The 21276-nt window shown below is 40.0% G+C and overlaps 1 protein-coding gene across 4 annotated transcripts in view; it reads right to left on the bottom strand.

The window, feature by feature from the left end:
- The window catches only part of MTHFD1L (methylenetetrahydrofolate dehydrogenase (NADP+ dependent) 1 like), a 161554-nt gene that overhangs the window by 42179 nt on the left and 98099 nt on the right, over positions 1–21276 (bottom strand). For all 4 annotated transcript variants that reach the window (XM_064447033.1, XM_064447034.1, XM_064447035.1 and 1 more), the window contains 2 exons: positions 11387–11494; positions 9553–9705 (listed from right to left, as the gene is read on the bottom strand). In XM_064447033.1, coding sequence (XP_064303103.1) covers positions 9553–9705; positions 11387–11494 — 261 coding nt within the window. The remainder of the gene's footprint in view (positions 1–9552; positions 9706–11386; positions 11495–21276) is intronic.

Below are 21276 nucleotides of genomic sequence, written 5' to 3'. Positions count from 1 at the left end.
TATTAAGAAAAAAACCCAGAACAAAATAATCTTTTGACAAGTGATGTTCACCAGTGTGCAGAAAGAGCAGATGGGAAGACAGATGACAGTCACAGGTCAGCATCAAGTAGCCTCTCCAAGTACCAAAAATGCTGCATCTGTAGAAGCCTGCGGGTCACTGTTGTACCATGTTCGAATGGACTTCTCCACCTGGAAGATGTCTCTCGACCTACAGGCCATCAAGGTGGTTTTATGCAACCCTCTCCTCAGTTATGGTCAAAAGGTAATGTTCCAGTCCTGACATTTCACAGTTTCAGAGGTGAAAAAAGCTTGGTCTTTTCAAAATAAACACATTACCACTTACCAACAGTGAAATACAGTATGCTAGCATTTGTACCTTCTTTTTTATTAAATAAGGACACATGAGGAATATCTCAGGAAATACTTCAGGATTTCTGAGTGGGTGGGTGGCATAGAGGAGGAGCAGCAGCATAACTTTCTTTTAGTGTTGTCCACAGAATGTAGGTCAGCCTACTCCAGTGGAAATAGCCCAATCCGATTCTTCACATTCTTAGACATAAACATTTAATGATTTGCAGGCCAGGAAATTGTGAATTTTATTTGTGGCCCTGCCCCTGATTTGTCAGGGCACCTTACTGTTTGCATCTCTGGATTCCCTACTTTAAAAACCGTGCCAAAATTCTGCTTATCTTCCAAACTAGAAATACAAAGTGATATTATGCAAATCCTGAGTACTATAATTTCTATAAAGCCTGTGTCACAATGCAATAAATTAGAGGAGCTCAGTTTCTAACTTCTTGAAAAATGCTGTTTTATGAAGTATGTGCAGGATGTATTTATTTCAATATAAAACAATTTGGAAAATGCCCTTCCTTCCACATATAAGCTATATTTTAACTAATAATAGATGTGTATTTTACTATGTAAAAGTAAAACCTCTTTTTAACCTCATGTTTTCAAGCAAAGTTTATGAAGAAAATACTTTAAAACAGGAAATCAGAGTCCATTTCCTGTTTTAACAAGGATAATCCCTTGACCAGTAGGCACAAATATTCATTCCTCTTTAATGCTAATTAGCGCACTATTAATCCTATATTTCACAATTTAATGAAAGCAAGCAAGTTGCTGGGGACATTATTAAGTTCAAAACATCTTTCACCTTATTTATCCGGAACTCAATAAAACTGTTCAGTCACAGACTTGCAGCCTCCAGCCAGGTTCCTGCTATTAGCCTTAAATCACTTTTAGAGTCACAAGAAGAGTAAGTTGCCAAACTCAAATACGAAGCTAACTGCATCTCTAGATAGTATGTCTTATTGGACAGTCCAGCAGAATTTTAGTTATTTGACCCAAACTGTAAAGATTTTTGCTGCTTACCAAGGAAAATACTTTTCAAATCTACAAATTAGCATTCAAAAACATATCTGGAAGAATGAAGGGCAAATATTTTTTTTCTTTAAGTGAGCATAAGATAGCCTCTCAAAAAAATTGCACACAGACAGGAGTTTTGAAAGGTACCTATTGGTTGTAAATGGCTGAATCTCTAAATTCTCAGTCTGAACCATGAGGCACCTTTCCAGAACCTGTGATTTCTTCAAGTGAAGAAGTTTATCAGGCTGAACAAACCAAAATAGGGAGCATGAAACATCATATCATTTCTCCCCTATATGGAGGAACAGCAGAAATCTGGAAGTGACAGAGCAGAGCACTGCTGCTCCTACCAAGCTGAACCGAGACACGCAGCAGTGATAACCACCCCACCCCAAAGCCATCAGACTCAGTGACTCCTTGGTCTGGCAGCATCAGCCGCTTTATGCAGCAAGTTATCCAAAATATCATGAATGGGAGAAGTAGATACCTGGCTGCCCTCTCTAATGCTCAGGTCTGTACATCTTCTGTATAGATAGCATGACCAAAATACAAACTCTTAACGCTGCTGTTTAAAGACATTCCATAAACTGATTTTTGAGCTCTTCAGATTTGATCATAGCGCACATATATGAGGCTGATTAATTGACTGAGCTGTTAATTAAACCCATTTACTTGCTCTGAACTGGCAAAAGTACACAACAGGCATGCTAACCAGCACAGTCTGAGCTGTAAGAGAGGACCAGGGTGGGCAGGCAGCACTGCTGCACCACAGAGAAGCTGCCATGAGCTGCACAATTCAGCCGCCCGCTTCCCTCTTTGCCCTGGAGAACGCCCAGCAAGGCATTCACTAACTGCTCAAACTCACGTGCCTATGTTTCCACTGCAAAGTCCTATTTCATGTCTGAAGTCATGCGTAAAATCTAAGGGCAATGGTCCAAAATTGCTGCTGGCTTCTGTCCAAATTGCACTTCCCACTTTTAACTGGTATGTCTTTCTTAACAGCAAGCCCCATGCAAATAGGCTAATGTAGATCATTCAAGAGCCCTTATCTCCATACAGAATATCAATCTCGGTTTTTTCCTTTCTTAACTGATGCAGTTATATTGATTCTCACCTGGGATCACCAACTGTAAATCAGAGACAAGGGAATGAAACCGATACAAAGCATAACCATGCTCATGGTTAGGTCTTACTGGAACGGACAGTAAGAATTTTAATGATCCCCAGACTCTCTGAAGGCCTTAAGCAAACTACGCTTCCACAGCGGTGCCCCCTTTGGCTACATGCATGCTACAGGTGATTCTCATTTTATTTGCCTACACTAACGGCATTTGCAACCCTTAGACAGCTGCACTGAGTTCATTACATATAACTTTACAGGTCTGATGAGGGCAAGACATTAACAACCTCACTGAAGAAAACTGTTTCAGAGTGTAATGAGTTATCTTTGTTACAGGATCGCTTAAACTTGTCCACACTAACCAGGCACTACCCTTGATCAATGAATAAATCCATACTGCCTGAGCTGATGTGTCAAGTCAGCTAATCTTAACTGAAAACATGTGCTAAAGCACTTGTGAGCTAGGCGTACCAGTTAAAAAAATTCCTCTGCAGCAGCCCTGACCTACCATACCTTCCATGGAGATAGTATGGCTGACCATGTCCTCTGCCCCTTTACGTGCAAAGCAAAGGGGACTAGGCAAAATTCCCACTACAAGGGATGGGAGGCTATCAAAATGCGTTTTCAGGGTATCACTTACTGACTAAAGCGGAACATGAAAGTTACTTCTTGTACTAGTAAATAAGCACCTGTTTTAAGAAACCTATTCAGATAAACTATTTTAACAGTGGCACAGATTTATTATTTAAGTCTAAGAGCTTGAACATAATGTTACATTTCTATGGATGTATTTAATAAAAATGTCTTTGGAAAAGACAACCAAGGAAATCTGATTGATAAAAAAAACACACTAAGTTAATTTTTGTCATTAAAAAGTTCGAGCCAAATTTAAACATTTGCATAAAAAAATTCTCTGACAATATGGCAAGATGGGAAAATATATAACGTGGACACTGACTACAAAGAACTAATTTTACAACAGTCATACTGAAATTGTTTGTAATGGAAGTTGTATTGACAAAAATCTCATCTAATCTAAACTTTAAAAAGATTACCAAACCACAGCATCTATTTTCTTCTGTGATATATTGTATAATGGTTTAATCCTGTCCCAAAACAAGTCCTCCTCCAACTATTCAGTTTGCTGAAATAACACACATGCCTACACAATGCCTTTTTTCTTCTGCATAGAAAACAAAGCAAAATCATTTCTTCAGTCCTGGTAACTACAAGTGCTGGCTCTCGAGGAATGTAAGGCTACGTTGAAGGAAGCTATAATAAGCTGCAAGTTAATTTTGCTGATATGGCCAGCAACGGGACCTGGTCTTTTATTCAGAAAAGTCAATATATTCTACTATATTATAATGTGGGTTAAATAATGCTTACTAGCGAACAAACAGCCACCAAGAGAGACAGCATGAACTACACAGGATCTAAGCGACTTGCCTCCATTCTTTGTCAAGGTTATTTCAAAATGCCAGAGGAGAAAGAGAGGCTGTTTGGATTTTTTGAGGAGTAAGAGGGAATTATACCGTATGTCTGTGTCACAGCTATAACAGGGAGGTGTGATGATCTGAAGCAAAGTATACTTACTCTATTTTTCCAGCAAGCATTGGCTTATCCACATCAGTTTAAAGGAGTTGAAGTAAACAGCAAATGCTCAGAGTATATGGAACTTTCTGAACTATCATTTAAATACATCCTTTTCTATGTACTTTCAGAAGTTACAGAGATGATAACAAATTTTTCAAGCCAACTAAACTCTACTCTTTTTCTCTCTCATTTAAAAAAATCCTTAGTCATCAGCAAGGCATGTTCTGCTCTCCTGTAACTACATCCATCAATTACTCCCATGACTTCTTCCCGGCCAGATCTTAGATCATGCCATTGTTCCAGCTAAATGCTTTTGGAGCACTTTCAAATCTCTTTTACCCCTGTGGCTTTTACTTCAGTGCCCTCTTGCAGATTTCCATGTACATCTTGCATGTGTCTTCAAATCATTTCACAGGTATCTCCTCCCACTAGTATAACTCTTAATTTAACTTCTTTTCCTTTCCACAGCCAACCCCATATTTCCAATTCTCCCCTCAATCTTCTATTCCCATGTTCTCACCACAAATGGCCATAATCATCCTTGAATCTTAACTGCCTCATAGTTCACACACCCGGAACATTTCCAAAGGCTGCCACATACCCCTTATCATTATAATCTACAATGTTTTCCTCATCCTTTCAGATAAATCATTCACTTGGGCCTATTTTTGCCTCATCTACAGAGACCCTCTCTGGTCAACCCAATACCGCCACAACCACATCATGCAATCCACCAAGGAACACAGGTAGATTTGCTGTTATTACACTAACCATCTCTCAGCCTCTAGCTTTTAAACACCATGAACTAAAGTTACTGTCCTCACCTTCACTTCTAGCCACTGATCTTAACCTATGTGTTCACCCCCTGACCCATCAACCCTACCCTGAATAATTCCTCAGCCTTCCACCAAGTAACATTCAGCATTTCTGCATGTGCAGACCTGGTCACTGTTCAGGAACGAACAGTGCCCTGTGTAACTCAGAAAAACCCTCTCCATCCTTCCCGAGAGGGATTACACCTACTGCAATAAAAGCAAAGGCACATCATCTAACAGAGGAAGCTTTTCTTTTCCTGTTAGTGTTCTTCAATTCAGAACTACACAATCGCTAACCTACGTTTCCCATGTGAATTTAACTTCATAGCTTTCTTTTTCTGTTACTATTTCCACACTTACTGCAGTTACCTCAAAACCAGCCTATGTGGAATCTATGAGGGCTTAGTATTTTTACAGCTAGCTGTTTGGGGGACTTCTGAGCACGGCTACAACACAGCAACTACACAACACCAAAGGCAGGTGCCAAATGCCACATCACAAGGGACATTTTTTGGACTGAGAGAGGTCTGAATACTTAGCATAGCACCACTCTTTTGTTAAACAATATAAAATTGCATAGTAAGCTAAATGCTTTATAAGGCAGATATTAATCTCACCATCATTCATGTTTTTGTAAAACCACCCTATGTTACAGAGATTGTCAGGACAAGTTGGGCAATCCCACAATAATTATTCAGCTGTCCGATATGACAGCCTGAGAGAAGTGACAAAATGACAGTTTGGAGACAACCTGGGCCTCCTGCACCACTGGGAAACTGCAATTTCACTCCAGGTGGGCCTGAACTCCAGCTTATGTTCCAAGGACACCCTCAAAACTTGTTAAGCTCTTAACCACTATGAAAGAATAAATTCATTCAACAGGGAAAAATATTTTCATTCTAAAAGTATTCATAAAAATATTTACTTTCAGGGTCTTTTCTCCCTTACAATATTGAGGTAATATTTCAGCAGGACAGTCCAGGCTCTCACCTACAAGGGAATTAGGCCTTTATCACTCCCATAAATGGGTTTCAAACCACATTGGGTCACCCCAAGAGTTTCAGAGACTTGAACTGCTTTCTCTATAGGGAGAAAAACAATATTGCTGAGCAGACTGACGTTTCTTCAGATATGTTGCTACCTGAAGGATGCCAGTTCATTGTGAGAATTTGGGAGCTGGCATGGCTCCAAAGGCTCCACCTATTTTCAAAGGGACCTTGCCTGTAATTTTAACCCATTAAAACCAAAGTGCATGGCTGGAAAAGGGTAGTACATATTTAAAAATCTCACTGTGATTCAAACACAGCTCTATTACTTGCATCGGTGAATTGGTAGCATCACTTTACAAAGGCAAAAGACAACAGGTTTAACCTCTACGACCAGCCTGCATTCTTGCACATCACATGAAAAAGAAAGAACAGAAATGTGGCTGAATGTGAGAAAGCACCAAACTGCAGTGGCTTTTTGGGTGGGGGTGGAGAGAAACACACATACTACAAAAATCTAATAATTCTCCACCCAAGCATTGCTAGTGAATGACCTCACCAGTTTCCTACATATACTGCAGCAGCCTTCCTGCCATCACTCTGTTGAGCCAAGCAATGATGTCAACACTCCACCTGGGAGAGTGATGTAGCCCTCTGGGTCATGGTCACAGAGAACTTGGATAAAAGCTGTGCCAGTGCTAATTAAATGCACCTCTTGTTTCACTGCTGATTTCCTCTGATAAGGCTCAGCTCATTTTTCCTGGAAAGACTTCCATGCTGTAAGGGAACCAGAGCCAACCATAATACAAAACAAATACTGCTTAGAGAATATGAAGACGACATGTTAAATACTTAGTTTAAATAAAAAAAAAACCAAAAGATTGCCTGTAAGTGCTGGGGTAAATACAAATCTCATTAATATACATGTGCTAATGACAAGGTTAAACTAGAAATGCTAGTTACTGCAGATAGCTTATGATCTTTCAGCAGTACTTATTCCTTTCATTTGTAATGCTCTTCCTGATTAAATTGGAGCAGAATTTGAACAACCTGCTTTACCACTGGTATGTTCTGCCAGGTTAGAGTGAGATGAGCTTGTCCAGTAAAAAATATGCTTTGAGAATGGAGTTTGACATTTAACTAGCATCAGAATTATAATTACAACTTTAATGAATGTGTTGTCCAATAGCATTTATTCTTCCATCAGAAAGGTCTTAGCTGTAAGAAGGCTCTAAGCAGCTTAGGTATGAAGGATCCTATTCCATTAATACAATTAACCAGCAAGTAACAAAAGGGAAAAAAATATACTGCTCCTTTTTTTCCTATATAAAGAAATCTAACCTACTGTTATGACTGGATGCTTTCACCATATGCTGTCACCAAGATTTTGGTAATCCTTCTACTCAGCATCTGACCGCCAGCCACTTCAAGCCTTCAGGACATGCCCTTTTATACCTGCTTTGTTCTTGTAGACATTTTCGGATCGCTTTATTAGTAAGAGAGCTGTCAAAGGAAGGCTCTTAGTTTGGAACCTGACATAAAAAATATTCCTTCTTGCACAACTTAAAAAGTACCACTAGCCCTAAGACTTAATTGCTGACAGCAACACACACAAAAAATCTGAAGGTGGCAAAGTAGAAAAGTGATCTCAAAGGTAGTGGCACAACTCTATTATGAGAGTTTGTTTCCTGATGATCACAACTCACAGTTCTGAAAGGCAGCAAGTGGACCTCTTGCCATAAATTTAATTCTAGAGAAAGAATTGTATGGTAAGGGTGGTTAGGAATACATTCATATTCATTTATTCATTTTGATTTGTAGCAATTGTGATAGTTCCAAGGAGTGTTCTGTCCCACATTCCTGAGCATTAGCAATATTTTCCAAACAACCAGTGATCAATGTCTGTCTGTTTAGTTTTTAGCTCTTGAGGATCTTATGTTTATACAGTACTTTGCCCTACAAACTCTCTTAGAATACATAACACTAAGAATATACTGTGTACCCAGTTCCTGAGATAGGAAAAGTTCTATGGCTACACTACCTCTCACCAAAGTCAGGGTAACTAACTTGGATGTATTTTTTACAATATCCCCTGGTAAGAAAACCTATACATAAAATCTCCTTCATAAGAACTGTATTTTTTGGTTCTAGGTGGAAAACGAAAATGACAGGTAATCCTTGAACATGTTTGGTCTCCTATGGACCGTTCTTACGGATTTATGAGGCTGAACTGCAGCTACTTTGTGTTGAAACGTGCAGAGTATGACTCATTCAGAAAGCTCAACCCGAGAACATTTCACTCTGACATCCTACAGAATAGCTCCCTCATGGATTTGAAGTAGTTGCTGCCCATTCTTCTCATTCACTCCTTCTTGCAACTTTATGACACGTAACTTCCAGTGCAAACTTGAATCCAGGCCATGAAGGAGATATTAGAACTTCTGACAAACTTTATTCTGTCACCAGTAATTGGAATTTGGCCTTACACAATTTAAATACACAGCTGTGCTCCACTTCTGGTGGATGCACGTAATGCGGCCACGCAGAAGGAAAGCATAGCCCCAAGTCCAGTAAGTCAAAGCGACACAGTTTCCTGAACTCCAGGAACTCTCCTGGTCAGAAAGTACTTCCTTCCTTGTTTCAAACACTTGATTGTTTCAGAGGGAATTCAAAACAATAGATTACAAACTTTCAACTTTTCCTAAGTGTACTGTTACACAAGGAAATCAGGCCGTGCTCTGGGAAGATGAGATAACAGTGGGAGAGTACTCTTTTTGGAAATGCAATGGCTTTTGCATCCCTTCTCTAGCACCATCCCATGAATCAGCTACATATAAGTAATAATTCGTGCTATGAGATGTCAGATGCAGTACAACTACTGTTTGGAACAAGATGTGCACGGTTGGCAAAAGGCATCAGCTAACTAGCTTCTCAGCTACTTTGATAAGGCATGTCAGGGAAGAAAATATCAGGAGCTTCCTACTCTGAGTCTGTACTTTTAAGGACAGGTAGGAAGAAAGGATCACAATTGCCTCTTTTTTAGCATCTCATCGTTTAAATCTCTAAAAAGGAGAAATAATGCGCTACTACTCCTGCAGTTAGAAATCTATCCCTTCCCACCATAACTTAGTTTTACAGAACCAGCGGAGATGTTCACAAGGACTAGGAATAAGATCAGGCTCATCAGCTGAAAAGCAATCATTTTAATCACATGCTTTTTCCTAACACAATTCCTTTCATCAAAATACATTACAGTATGCTTTGTAATGACAGATGAAAGATTTAACATTTAGAATATAATAATTTAACTACAGTTATTTACAGGCTGCAATTTGAATAAGGGAAGGCAACGGACATGTAAATTCATTTTTCTGCAGCATTAGGGTGCCCAAGTACCCTGGCTAACTGAAAAACATCAGAAACAGAACGATTGGCAAGAGTAATTTTCTCAGACCCTGTAGTCAAAGCTCTTACACGATATTATGTTTTCCTAATTCTCTTTTCCTATCAACGTAGAGCTACAAAAAGTGTGAGGATAAAATTGTTATAAAACTCCAATAACTCACCTGGTTTTACACATTATTTTTAGAGGCAAACAGGAAATGCACTTCCCCATCAAGCTGGGTCAAAGGAAGGGGAGCGATCAATTTGAATACTCTGCACTCACCGTTCCTACCAAAGGGTAGATGAAACCAGCTCCAATACTGGCTCGCACATCACTAATTGGCAAAATGAAACCAGTGGGAACGCCCTTCCTCTCAGGCTGATGGGAGAGGGATAGGTGAGTTTTTGCCATACAAATGGGAAGATTTCCAAATCCCTAATAGAAAAGGGAAAGAAAATACAAGAAAATTGTTTTTAAGATTACAGTAAAGACAGGATATATTTTCACTTTGTTATCAGTATCTTCTAGAAATCGTAAAAAATCCATGTAGCAATAGTTAACTTCAGTTTCTTAACAGCTAATATTTCAGAAATGGACAGAATACTGCATTTTACATGCTATCCTCTCTCAGCTCAGGCCTGTATCTCCAGAGACTTGGCTGTAGTGATATCCAGCTTCTAGAGTAGGTTCTCAATCTAGTGTTAGGTGCCAAAGTTACCTATACAATGGCTAGAGGGTGCTATTTTCAGACAGGGTGCACAACGGGTACTACACTGAACAAGAAACCTAAACCAACTCAATAAAACTCCAATACGGCACTTCCCTCTGGGCTCTAACGACCTAGTTAGATATCTACTTGAGACCAGGATTCATAGTCCAAACTCTAAGGGTACTAATGTCATCTTGGGGGTAAACAAATGGCTCACGATGCTTTGCTTTGTTTTTAAACAAAGCAAAAACTGCATGAGGCCATGGCAACCATTACACCAATTACAGTGCAGTAGTTACTCGAAAAGTGGGAGAAGATCAGGGAAAGGCCCTCAGCAGCTCTCTCCACACTATCTCCCAGGTTATCGATTAACCTTGAGTCAGGCACCTTCCACTCTTCAGTTCAATTCCTTGACAAACAGGGATGCAATTCACAAGGCTAGAAGGAGAGGCGGCACTGCAGGGAATTGCCTCTGAGGCCGAGTGCTGACAACAATCCTTTAATGACATTGTGAAAATATTTCCTAACACTACTGATGGTTAGACTAAAAAATGGATTAGAGAATCACAGCAGGAAAAGATGAAGACATGGATTGTTTGTCTTCAAGTACTCTAAGTAAGCTTTCATCTAGAAAATCAAATTAGTTCTCAGGAGATTTGTATCATAGAGAAGATAGCTATACTTCTGCCTGTCTGACCAGGCTGCTGAAGCACACTCAGGAATTTTTCGATGACACATCGCCCATAGTTTCTATTTTCTGACAGAAAGGCTCCAGCCATGTTTACATGCAGAAGCCATTCCGTTACATAAAACACACTTACCTCTCCACACAGTTTCAAAACTGTTTCCAAAATGTAAAAAGCCCACTCCCACATGCTTTAGGAACAGTTATCTATTTTACCTCCCAGCATTTATAACCCCTTGAAAATAATATGAACAGAAGGAAAATGAAAGATTTTACAAGTATTGGGAGCTTTGTTATTAGTGGATAGGTGCACACAGGTATTTTTTGTCTTTAAAAACTCATTTTTTGCAGGTACAAATAAACACTCATATGCTAAAATCGGGCACACTCACTAGCTGCTACTTTTGCAGATGTGCAGTTGTCACATTTAAGGCAGTAAGCCAAAATTGCCACTCTGCATAGAAAGTGCAGAGTTTCATCAACTGTCTCAGAATGATTCCAAACACCATACGTACCTTACAGGAGATCGCTTTCAAGGTTAAAACCATTCCGTTCTATCTAATCTAATCTAAACCAATCCATACTGATCTCCACTCTTTAGCACCACGGGTAAGCTCACGCCTTTTAGCAAAGCTTGACTAAACACTCCAATCCGAGAACCTTTTACAGGCTGAGGCTTCAGCCAGCAGGTTCCTGACTGTGTAATTCACTGGTGTCCTTACCTGCCGGGTGTAACAATCAACTTGTGACTGCGCAGTGGGAGACAACTCTATATCCTGAGCTCCATACACCTTCTGAGCAACGATCCTTATTTTTTCAACAATAGGAAGCTGCAGAGACAAGGAAACAATACAAGGATGAACACTGGGCAAGAGAAACTAGCATCTTGTTTGCTGAGTGAGAAATCTGAGTCTCCCTTTTAGATTCATCCTTGTTAAAAAGGCTTGCTAAAGCATTAAACCAAGTAAGTTGACAACATAAGCTTACACTCTTGCCTAAAGTGGGGGAAGAAAATTACTGCCATGTATTTTTAAGAATCAAGAGCTAATGCACACTGCAGATACAAGGAAGCAAGCTCCCCTGGGTTAACATGGATCACTAGGCAAATAAATTTCATTTCATAATAAAGATAACTTATACAATGAGTGGACAACACAAGGTAGCCGGCAGCCAGGGAAGATTCCTCTGAGAAGCAAGGAATTGTAGCAGAAAATTCCTGACCCATCACTGCTCCTTTGATTGTAATTTTTTTTTCATTCTCACCTCCTGTCCTTCCCAACATATGTACTTTGAATTGTAGCATTGATATTGTAAAACACTTTGGACACTTAAAAAAAAAAGAAGATGAAAGCATCCTAGGATACACTTTGAAATCACAAATCACTAAGTTCAACCTCAGCCTCCATGAGTATCCACGTCACATTATTCAGCTCAAACTGAACGTGTGTTCTGACTTTACAGCTTCTATTTGAAGGCAGATGCAGACTCTCATATTCAGGTTGTTAGAAATCCTTTCACAGATTTTCAGCAGACAGTTTTTTGTAGTCAGACCATGCATTTCCTTTTTGTGCCATCATTTCTGTTTATTTAGAGTAAACAACTCTTTCTTCTTTCTCTCTCCTTTTGTTTTGAGTGACATTGGAGAAAGTAATTATGACCCCTATAGCCTATTTTAAACAAGCTAACCTCTTCAACTTCTTTCAATAGGAACAGGACAATGGACACAGGATCATACCACCAGTTCAGATACTTCAGTGCTGACCACAGATGGCCAGAGATGTGTGTAATACTCAAGAAAACACCCCACCAGTAATTTGTACTCTAGCATAGTTAATTAACAACATATGTGGAAGAAGTGTTGAACAAAATCTAAAGAGATACCACTTGGAGAAGACTTGGTAATCTCAAGCAGTACAAAAAGCACCAGAACACAAAACAGAAGTACTTAATTTTATTCCAACAAAGGCAAGAAATTGGTTTGTGAATAACAAACTCTATCCGGTGCATTTATAGGAAGTTCCACAGTTAATCACATTTTTGCAATGCTTGTCTAGAAGTAATGGTTCTGCTGCAAACATACATCGGTTGAAAGGTTTGTGTCAGACTGACCTTTTTTGTATTTATGATTGAATTTTAGAAAAATTAAAGTTTAAAGTAGTCTGCCTTTACTTTAATAAAAAACTCCGGTAACAAAGACATCACTAGAAAAGAAGCTTGCCAGACTTTCAGACAGCTTAAATGTAAGGCACTTAAAACCTACTAAGGCTCAAATAAAATCTCTCCCTCAGATACAAAATTTCAGAGTGAGGTTTAAAGATGTTCCACAAGACACCTTCTGAACATGCTGACTATACCGTTATTGCCCCTTAATTGGGTGGAATGATGTCATGCTCCTGACTTCAGGCTTTTTACAGGAATACAAGCATTTAAAATAAAATCTAATGAGGATTGGAGATAGCACATTGCTAATATCCTGGATGCAATTACTGGCAGCATTAAGCCAAATGGAATACTTCAGTGACATGGATAGCCATCACGAGATGAAACATCTTCAAGGTTGATTATTAAGTACATTCCTACGCACGGCAGTTTTGAACACAATGGAAGAAATTAAAAATGTGTCAGCTAACTTGCCTTTTGGGTGCTGTTCGCTTGCAGTCAAAGACTAACTCCCTGTTGTCAGTAGGCCAACATCAAAAATAACAGCTTTCTGCTTAAACCTCAGTAAATTAGTTGAGATGGAGATGTTCATTTAGATTCAACTTGCATTTGTGTCAAAATATTCCAAACTAATTTGACGGCAGCATAATTACTATGCCCTCAGCCCCCTTCCAGCAACCGTAGCTGTATAGTTTCCAAGCAAAACCCAGCAGGGCTCTGGCTAACATCAGAGCAGACTGCTGTAATGACAGTGGTGGCATTCTGCTCCCAGGATGTGCTCAATATCTTGCATGACTGAGTCCGAGCTGGACAGTCAAACTGTATCACTACAGATTTACACTTGGGTTTTTTTTAACCAGGATTTCAGATACTTTTCAGGCCAGTACCCACAAATCAAATTTTGCAAGTTTAACCCCAGAAGAATCACCAGTGGGGAAGCAGTTTCAGGAGTGTGAATGGCAAACAAAAGCGGTTCTCTGAGACTGTCACTTGTTTTTGCAAGGCATGCGCATACAAACGGGTTAGGCAATGTGCATGGTGTCAGAGGACAGTTTCAGCCTATTTAACCTCACAACACAGGCAGGTGAGTCCTGGCTGAGCCCAGTTCAGATAGAAACCAGCAGGGCGGCCCAGATGCTCTACACGCATTAACAGAGCCTATGCATGCGCATGCTCTCAGACATGCTTCCTCCCTGAAGTTTCAGGAGTAGTGACAGGAGTATACTACACCATCCTAAGGATCCACCTGTTTCCTAGTATTTACTGTGATTTTCATGGGATTATCTGTTTAGAATCATAGTGTAACAGCATTTGAAGCTAAAAAGTTCCCTCTGTTTCAATTATCAAGCACTACTGCTAGGAAACTTCATTTTAATTTAACTATTTTCCAAAGAAAAGCCACCTAATACTTTATGTAAGAAATAAAAATTAATTTTACTTGAAACTAATATAATGGCATTTATCAGAAAAGAAGCTCTAGTAATTGAAGAGACTTTTTATGTGTATGCCATAGCAGAAACTTGAATGTTTACAATGCACTTGTAGGAATAATTCTTACTTTTTCTTATCTTGTTTTTAAGGGCAAATTTAGCTTTAGGCTTTCAACAAAACTGTTGATTATTCAGTGCTTCACTATGGAAATACTCCCACTGGCGGGCACAGGCATCCACCATATGTAATAACTTTTTACAGTGCTAATTCATATGGAAAAGTGCTTACCTGAATTCAAATGGGCTGAAAAATAAAGGCATACTGCACAAGTAACTGAATCATTAAGGGATTTTAAAGCTGGATTTTTGCTCCAGCTCAAAAAAACCCCCACCTATTTTACCTTAAACAACTTAGTCAAATATTTGCCAGCAGAAACCACATATCTGACAGAAAAAGTCGGCACTTTCACATCTCTCACTTTTTTTGTCTCAGAGTTTTCTACAGTGGCCTAGGATATTCCTGAACCAGTTGTTCATTCCCACTTGCAGACTATAGTGTGGCACCCTCAGCCACACTGACACAACTATTTGTAGGCCATCAGTAAAACAATCTTAATGAAAGGAGGATGAAACGTCTCACCCGGATGGCGAGTGTCAATGCACCCGTATGAACAGCAACTTGGTTCCACAGTACCTCTGCTATCTGGGCAGCTATGGTGGTAAAGATATTTATAATATGTGCAGAGTGTCAAAAGCACAAAAGAGTAAGGATCAGCAATAAAAGCTGTTCCTCTTCTTATTTCCCTTACTTAAAGTTGTGAATGTTACACAGCTAAGCACATCTAGGTGGAGAACAGGTGACAGACACATAACAGACAGCATGGATTTAGACAAAAACTGACTTTTAGAGCTACGCAAGTATGTATTAGTACTAATGCTGAAGGAATTATGGCAGCTTCAGAGAATTCATTCCAAATTCAGTTTCAGCTTCTTGAGAAAATGACAGTATGAATTACTCAATGTAAACTTATGCTGAACATGAGAAGGTGCTACAGAGCTACAAGGTATGAATATCTGCTGACAGGTAAGTAGCTTTGGTGTTTCTCTCAGAAACAACTGACCTCCCCAGCCCTGCAGAGACAATGTGCATTTCTGAAATCTCACACATTCAGAGCTACCAAAGCCATATGCTTCCTCTGAGGCAAGCACAAACACATGTGCTTGTTGAGGCTGCCAAGCAGGCACACCATAAACAGGATTATCTCCTCGGCTAAAGCATAACAAGTACTACAGCAAAAGTGCACAAACTGCCTTCAAAAAACCAGTATCTGTGTAGCTGTACGTTTCATTACTTGATAGAGAACAATTAAAGCAAGAAATTAGCACTGATAAAGAGGAGAGCCTGGCATTCCCAAGACTTAACTGATTATCCAAGATGAAATCACACCAATGTTGTCACCCAGCCATACTGCTACTTCTAGGCCATCCTCCTTGCAAGACGTGATATCAGTGCAAATTGGTGCTGTTTATTACACAATCTTCTTTCTTCCAATATTATCAACAGCAAGGTTTTTACCAAAATGTAATTTAACAGCGTTTCACTTCTGCTAGTCTTTCCTCACATCTCCTTCAATCTTCATCTTCTCTTCCTTCAGCTATAACAGCAGACTGTGGATTATCATTTTTCCACATGGGGCTTGATGAGGATTTCCATGGAGAGCACACCAGCTTCTACAGACCCTCCTTCATCCTCCCTTCCTCTGCTGCTCACACTCACCCATGTGCCAGTGCAACTGAGAGGGCAGCACTGCTGTTTGTGCAGCTGCACATACCAGAGACAGTGATCCAGGATAAAACATAACCCCGGGGCGGGGCGGAAGCTGTTTTAACCCAGAGCAGTTCTCACATCCAGTTTACCATACAGGCAAAGCCACTATAAAGCAGAGAGACACAGGTGGCTTAAACACCATCTTTACAGAAAGAATTGCTCAGACTGTTCAAATCTGATCACTGAAATGTACCAGCAGAAACAGTGAGTTGCGATAGGGACAGGCGGCTTTGGGCTTCGATTCCTGAAATCAGTCTTGTTGCCAAAAGTCAGTATCACGTGAAAATAAACATGCAGATTACCAGGGACTTGGCCTGGGACTGTGCTTGAGAGTCCCACCTTTTGCATCCTAATCTGGACACCTGACTTTAATCTCTCTGGCTACCAGAGAAAGGAGTTATCTTTTTAACCCTCCCATAGCCAATCCCTGAGAATGCTGAAAACAACCCCCATTCCTTTCCTCTTCCTTTCTGCTGCTTTTAAACATTCCCTGACTTTGTCACCAAAACAGAGTCTAACAGAAAACATCTCTGAAAACCCAGAGTCAACAGCAGTAAGTCCATAGTCATACTTCATTCCACTAGGTTGCAGCTGAGCCACACTACTATGAGAAGCACGGGTGTTACCTAGCTTAAACTGAATACCTTAAGTGGATGCCTGTCAGTGCAGCGCTATCTGAAAGGATCTCTTCACAGTTATACAACATAAATATTTAAAACTACTTTGTTCTCTGAGAAAACTTAAGATTCTGCTGAAAAACATGTGTTTAACCAGAGAATACACAAAAGCACTATTCACTTGTAACTTACACATTTAATGCTTCAAGTTCTTTAAACATTCATTTTAGTCTCACTGCCTATTTTTAATTATGAGGTCACTAACCTCTGGGTTTATTGTTACTAAGCTGCTTGTCTTTTAACAGAAATTCTTAAAATAGCTTAAAATTCAAGGCAGTGGCACTTTTTTTTTTTTTTTAATTAACTTATGCATTCACTGAAAGCAATAATAAAGAATTGCTGGCTGGCTAAGTGAAACAGTATGCAGACATCACTCATTCCTCTTCTTGGGCAGGTTGCCAAACGCAAACATATGATGGGAGTATGGCTGAAGGTGCTGTGTGGGGTGACAGGGTGCAGTGCTAAAACAATAGCTGACTCGGCACATTCGAATTCCTACCTCTAGCTTTTTCCCTGGGTAAAATAGAAACACATTTATTAATGTATCTGTATATTCTGGTTCCAGAAGATCTGTGGCTGACAAAAGGATTCCCAAGTCTTTAGCACTCCTCGTCTTTTGCTGGCACAGGACAAGAGTTTGTTTTTTAATTTGCAGAAAATCATCTTTGTCAAGTTAAACAGTTTGTGAATCAACACCTATGCCTGTGGCCTTAGAGTTTTATTTTCAGTTTCCCCAACTTTGAAACCCCAGCTGTGCCTAAGAAAATCACTTATGCAAAGAATAGGAAAATAATGAAAACAAACATAAAAGTACAATGCTGTCAAGAGCCTACATCCACAACAAAAGAGATGAAGTGGAAGAAAGATAGCTTCCAACCCTGGAACACCCAATTCAGTGAAAGAATTGTCCAGGCTCCACGAAACATCTTTGATGGGAGTGGGAGGAGAGGCTGGTACAGCCCTGTGGAATTCCTCTTTAATGTGGCTTCACTGTCCAATTGCTTACTGGCAGTAGCGTGGGGGGAAATAGTTTAAAGACTGGCATACCCTGGAGGGCAGCACAGCCTGCATTTCAAGATGAGAAATGATCTCCATCATTTATTAGGAAAAGTTTCAGTAAGAAGCACATATAATTTTTTTATTCCTACTCCAGTAGTGCTCAAGGACCTTCCATTGGGTCCATACACGACTGAACTCCATGGTGGATAAAGAACAACACAGAAGTTATTTGCCTCCTAGGCAAAAGAACAGAGGTATGTCAGGCTGATATGACAGCAGACACACGATGGATGGCTTTCATGGGTTAGCAGCTTCGTGGTATTAGTGGAGGAAACAGAAAATACTGCTAACACCCCACCCCCGTGCCATTCAGTCACACTGGGACTGAAAAGATGACCGGTTTACAAATGAAGAGAAACACTCTGCCTTAGGTCATTCCCCTGGAGGTCAGCATCCTACAAACCCAGGCCCCATGAGCCCTTCTTGACTCTGCCTTCCTCTTCGAGCCACTCCCATTCTCCTTGTACATGCAACAAGAAGCCTTCTCCTCCACTGACCAGTTTCTTCCCTCCTTCATTACTCACGGCTCTTTCTTGTTATTGGAGACCATGGCCAGTGGATGGAAGAGAAGAGAAGACAACACACAGAGAACCACTGCTGGCAGAGTTTTCTCTGTTTTGACGCTACGCTTAGACCACTCTGAGTGATCCATCCTATCATTTCTGAGAGCTGAAGCAAAAACCAGAAGAGATGAGCCCACACCATACTGCCATAGCACAGCAGCAGCAGGGACAGCCAAAACGGTGGGCTCAGATGCTCCAGATTTGCCCAAGTTATTATTATGCTCCCTGTAGGGGATGAAAAATACCAGGGCTGAGGCTGCTAACTGCTTGTCTCCCTGAGAAGTGCTGCTACTCAGCCCCGTTCCCAGTGGTCAGCCCCAAGCTGAGAAAGCTCTCCTTTGTTCTGCAGGCTGGCCAGGCAATTCACCACACTCAGCCAAAATATTTGTGCAATCAACTTCCACAGTACAACCTGGAAATATTTCCGTTTGTCATGATATTACCTAAAGACAGAGGACCAGCAAAAATAGGTGTCATCCGACAAACTTTGAAGACTGGAACAACCCCTTCTCCTCCCTCCCTTTTGCAACCTTTACACTCCTCAATTTAATTTTCCAATGCAGCATGAATCAGGTGATTTGAGGCTCTTCAATCACATCTGTCAGGTTACCATGTCAGTCTTTTAAGGGGACAATGCTAACCCGCTGACTGGCCAGATATGCTGATCCTGCCTCATGCCACATGACTGTCCTTCCCTCTTCTGTCTCCTGGAGTGTTAGCCCACTGCGTGCCAGCTGCCTTGCAGGAAGGGGCAATGCACCTCTTAAAAACCTAATGCATGCCTTCATTCAGACCTATGTTTCCTCCCCCAGGTTGAGGAGGGCTGTTGTAAGTCAAGGGAGAGATCAACATGAGAGAAGAAAGGAGACCAGGGTAGTACAAGAAGGCAGGTTATTCACCAGGCATGCATTAGTGGGGAACATAGCTTCCCCTCCCCGCCAAGAACAGGCACTGAAGCCAGAGAAGTTTGGGAGTAGGATGCGTATGTTTCTATCCTCTCCTATACTCCCCCTAGTTATCTAAACTTACTTTTAATGGGTCAGTCAACTTTATTTTGAGTAATAGCTTTCTGCTGCACTTAAAGACCCATACTTCAAGAAAAGTGAATGCAGAAAGGAAGTCAACAGTGATAAGAGAGTTGATATTTTGATATTTTCCACATGTAGCAAGAATATATATTAAAAAAAAAGCACAGGTCATTTCATAGAGAGTTCAGGAGGCCTTTAAAACAAACCCATCATCCAAACACTATAGACAAATTCTCGGCAAGGCACCAATTCAACAGTAAAATCAGAGAGTGCAGTGGGGGCAAAAATACATTTTAAAACCACACACTACTATAGCATTTATTATGACTACTGCCAATAATCTTCTAAACTATGTTATAAACTCTGGAGCCTATCGTATTAAAAAATCATCCTTGCTCCTAAACCATCCCCGCCCTGTGCAACTCCTAATGCTGTAAGCTTTTCATGGTACAGTGTATGTATTTATGTCCTTTTCTTACACTTTTAAAGAGACAACAGTGCTGGAGTTACTTGTCAGAGGTTACTTCTTGTACTTGATATATTAAATGATACTGGCCCATATAGGCACTCCCAAAATCATACATGCAGCTATTCTTCACACTGCCCTCAAAATACCCTTGAAGCTTATTCTGTTCTCACTTCAACTTTTGAAAAATATTTGTTCATCTAATACCAAATGTCAAAAAAACCCTTGCTAGAATCAAGAAGTATTAAAAAAAAAATACAAGCATAATCTACTAGAATAAAAACAGAAGCTTGCCTGCTTAGAGAAATAAAGAAAACCTGAAAAGCAATCTGAAAGTGGGACTACAGAACACTGTCATGCAGAGACACCCGAGGACGTTTAAACAGATCGGATGAGATGCTACAAGGAATATAACCACATTAGCACAGTCTTCTAATTAGACTAGCTTGCTATGATACTCAACAGGACCACTAGGACCAGTTAGCTGAGCCTGAGTCCTGAACTGACACAACTATGTTGTGTCCACTGTCTAAAATAGCTCATTTAGCACATGCTTGGGTATAACTGGACAAGATGGTATAAATGTATGAACATAGCTCAGGATTCTGAAATTTAAAAAAAAAAAAAATCACTGATCCTCAAGTTTTTACCAGTATTTGTCAGATCTAAAGAAACCTTTGTTGTTCTTCTCACATTATACACATTTGTAAATACCCTTCAAGGAATTCTTTCTTTCCAGGTATACATGTGGAAATTACATAAAGCACTGCAAAGTCGCATGCCATTTGGAAAAACCCAAAGAGAGCCCAGTTGACCTAGACTATCCTGTAATTAAATGCCTGACTGTATACTAATAATATAGTTTGCTGCAAACTTTGGTTTAACTAATAAAAAAGGATCTAAAACAGTTTTACACATAGGGGTTTGGGTTTTGTTCTTAAATCCCAAGGGAAATGCTTTCTAACAGAACATCAAAATGTTGAATGAATCTATCATGGCTACAGTGGTCCGTGCTGTTGGAAGTTGTTCTAATTATAACCAGTTTTGGAAGTAAATTCTGATGAAGTTTTACAGACTGAAGAAGATAAAATGTATAGACATCAAAGGACTAAATGGAGACATGGAATAAAGTGAAGAGTAGAGTAATACCATAAAGACAGAGATATGAAAGAAGTGGTAGTGGTTTTATGCAGAATAGTTCCCCCTTCAATGTTCCAAAGGGGGAAGAAAAGAAAAAAAAAAAAAACACCACAGCAAACCTCTCCAAACTTGAGGCAACCAGGATTTCAACATAATCAAGCAACTGGACATGTCTGGCAGTCACTGGAAAGATGAAGGATTGAACTATGCCCTTCTACCCACATCCCCTTTAGGCACAATGATGGAGGGATATCGTCTGTC

This window comes from Phalacrocorax carbo, chromosome 3 (genome assembly GCF_963921805.1).
Source record: "Phalacrocorax carbo chromosome 3, bPhaCar2.1, whole genome shotgun sequence".
NCBI classification, from domain to species: domain Eukaryota; kingdom Metazoa; phylum Chordata; class Aves; order Suliformes; family Phalacrocoracidae; genus Phalacrocorax; species Phalacrocorax carbo.
Note: the sequence above shows the minus strand (reverse complement) of the source record. Positions and strands in the feature narration are given on the sequence as shown.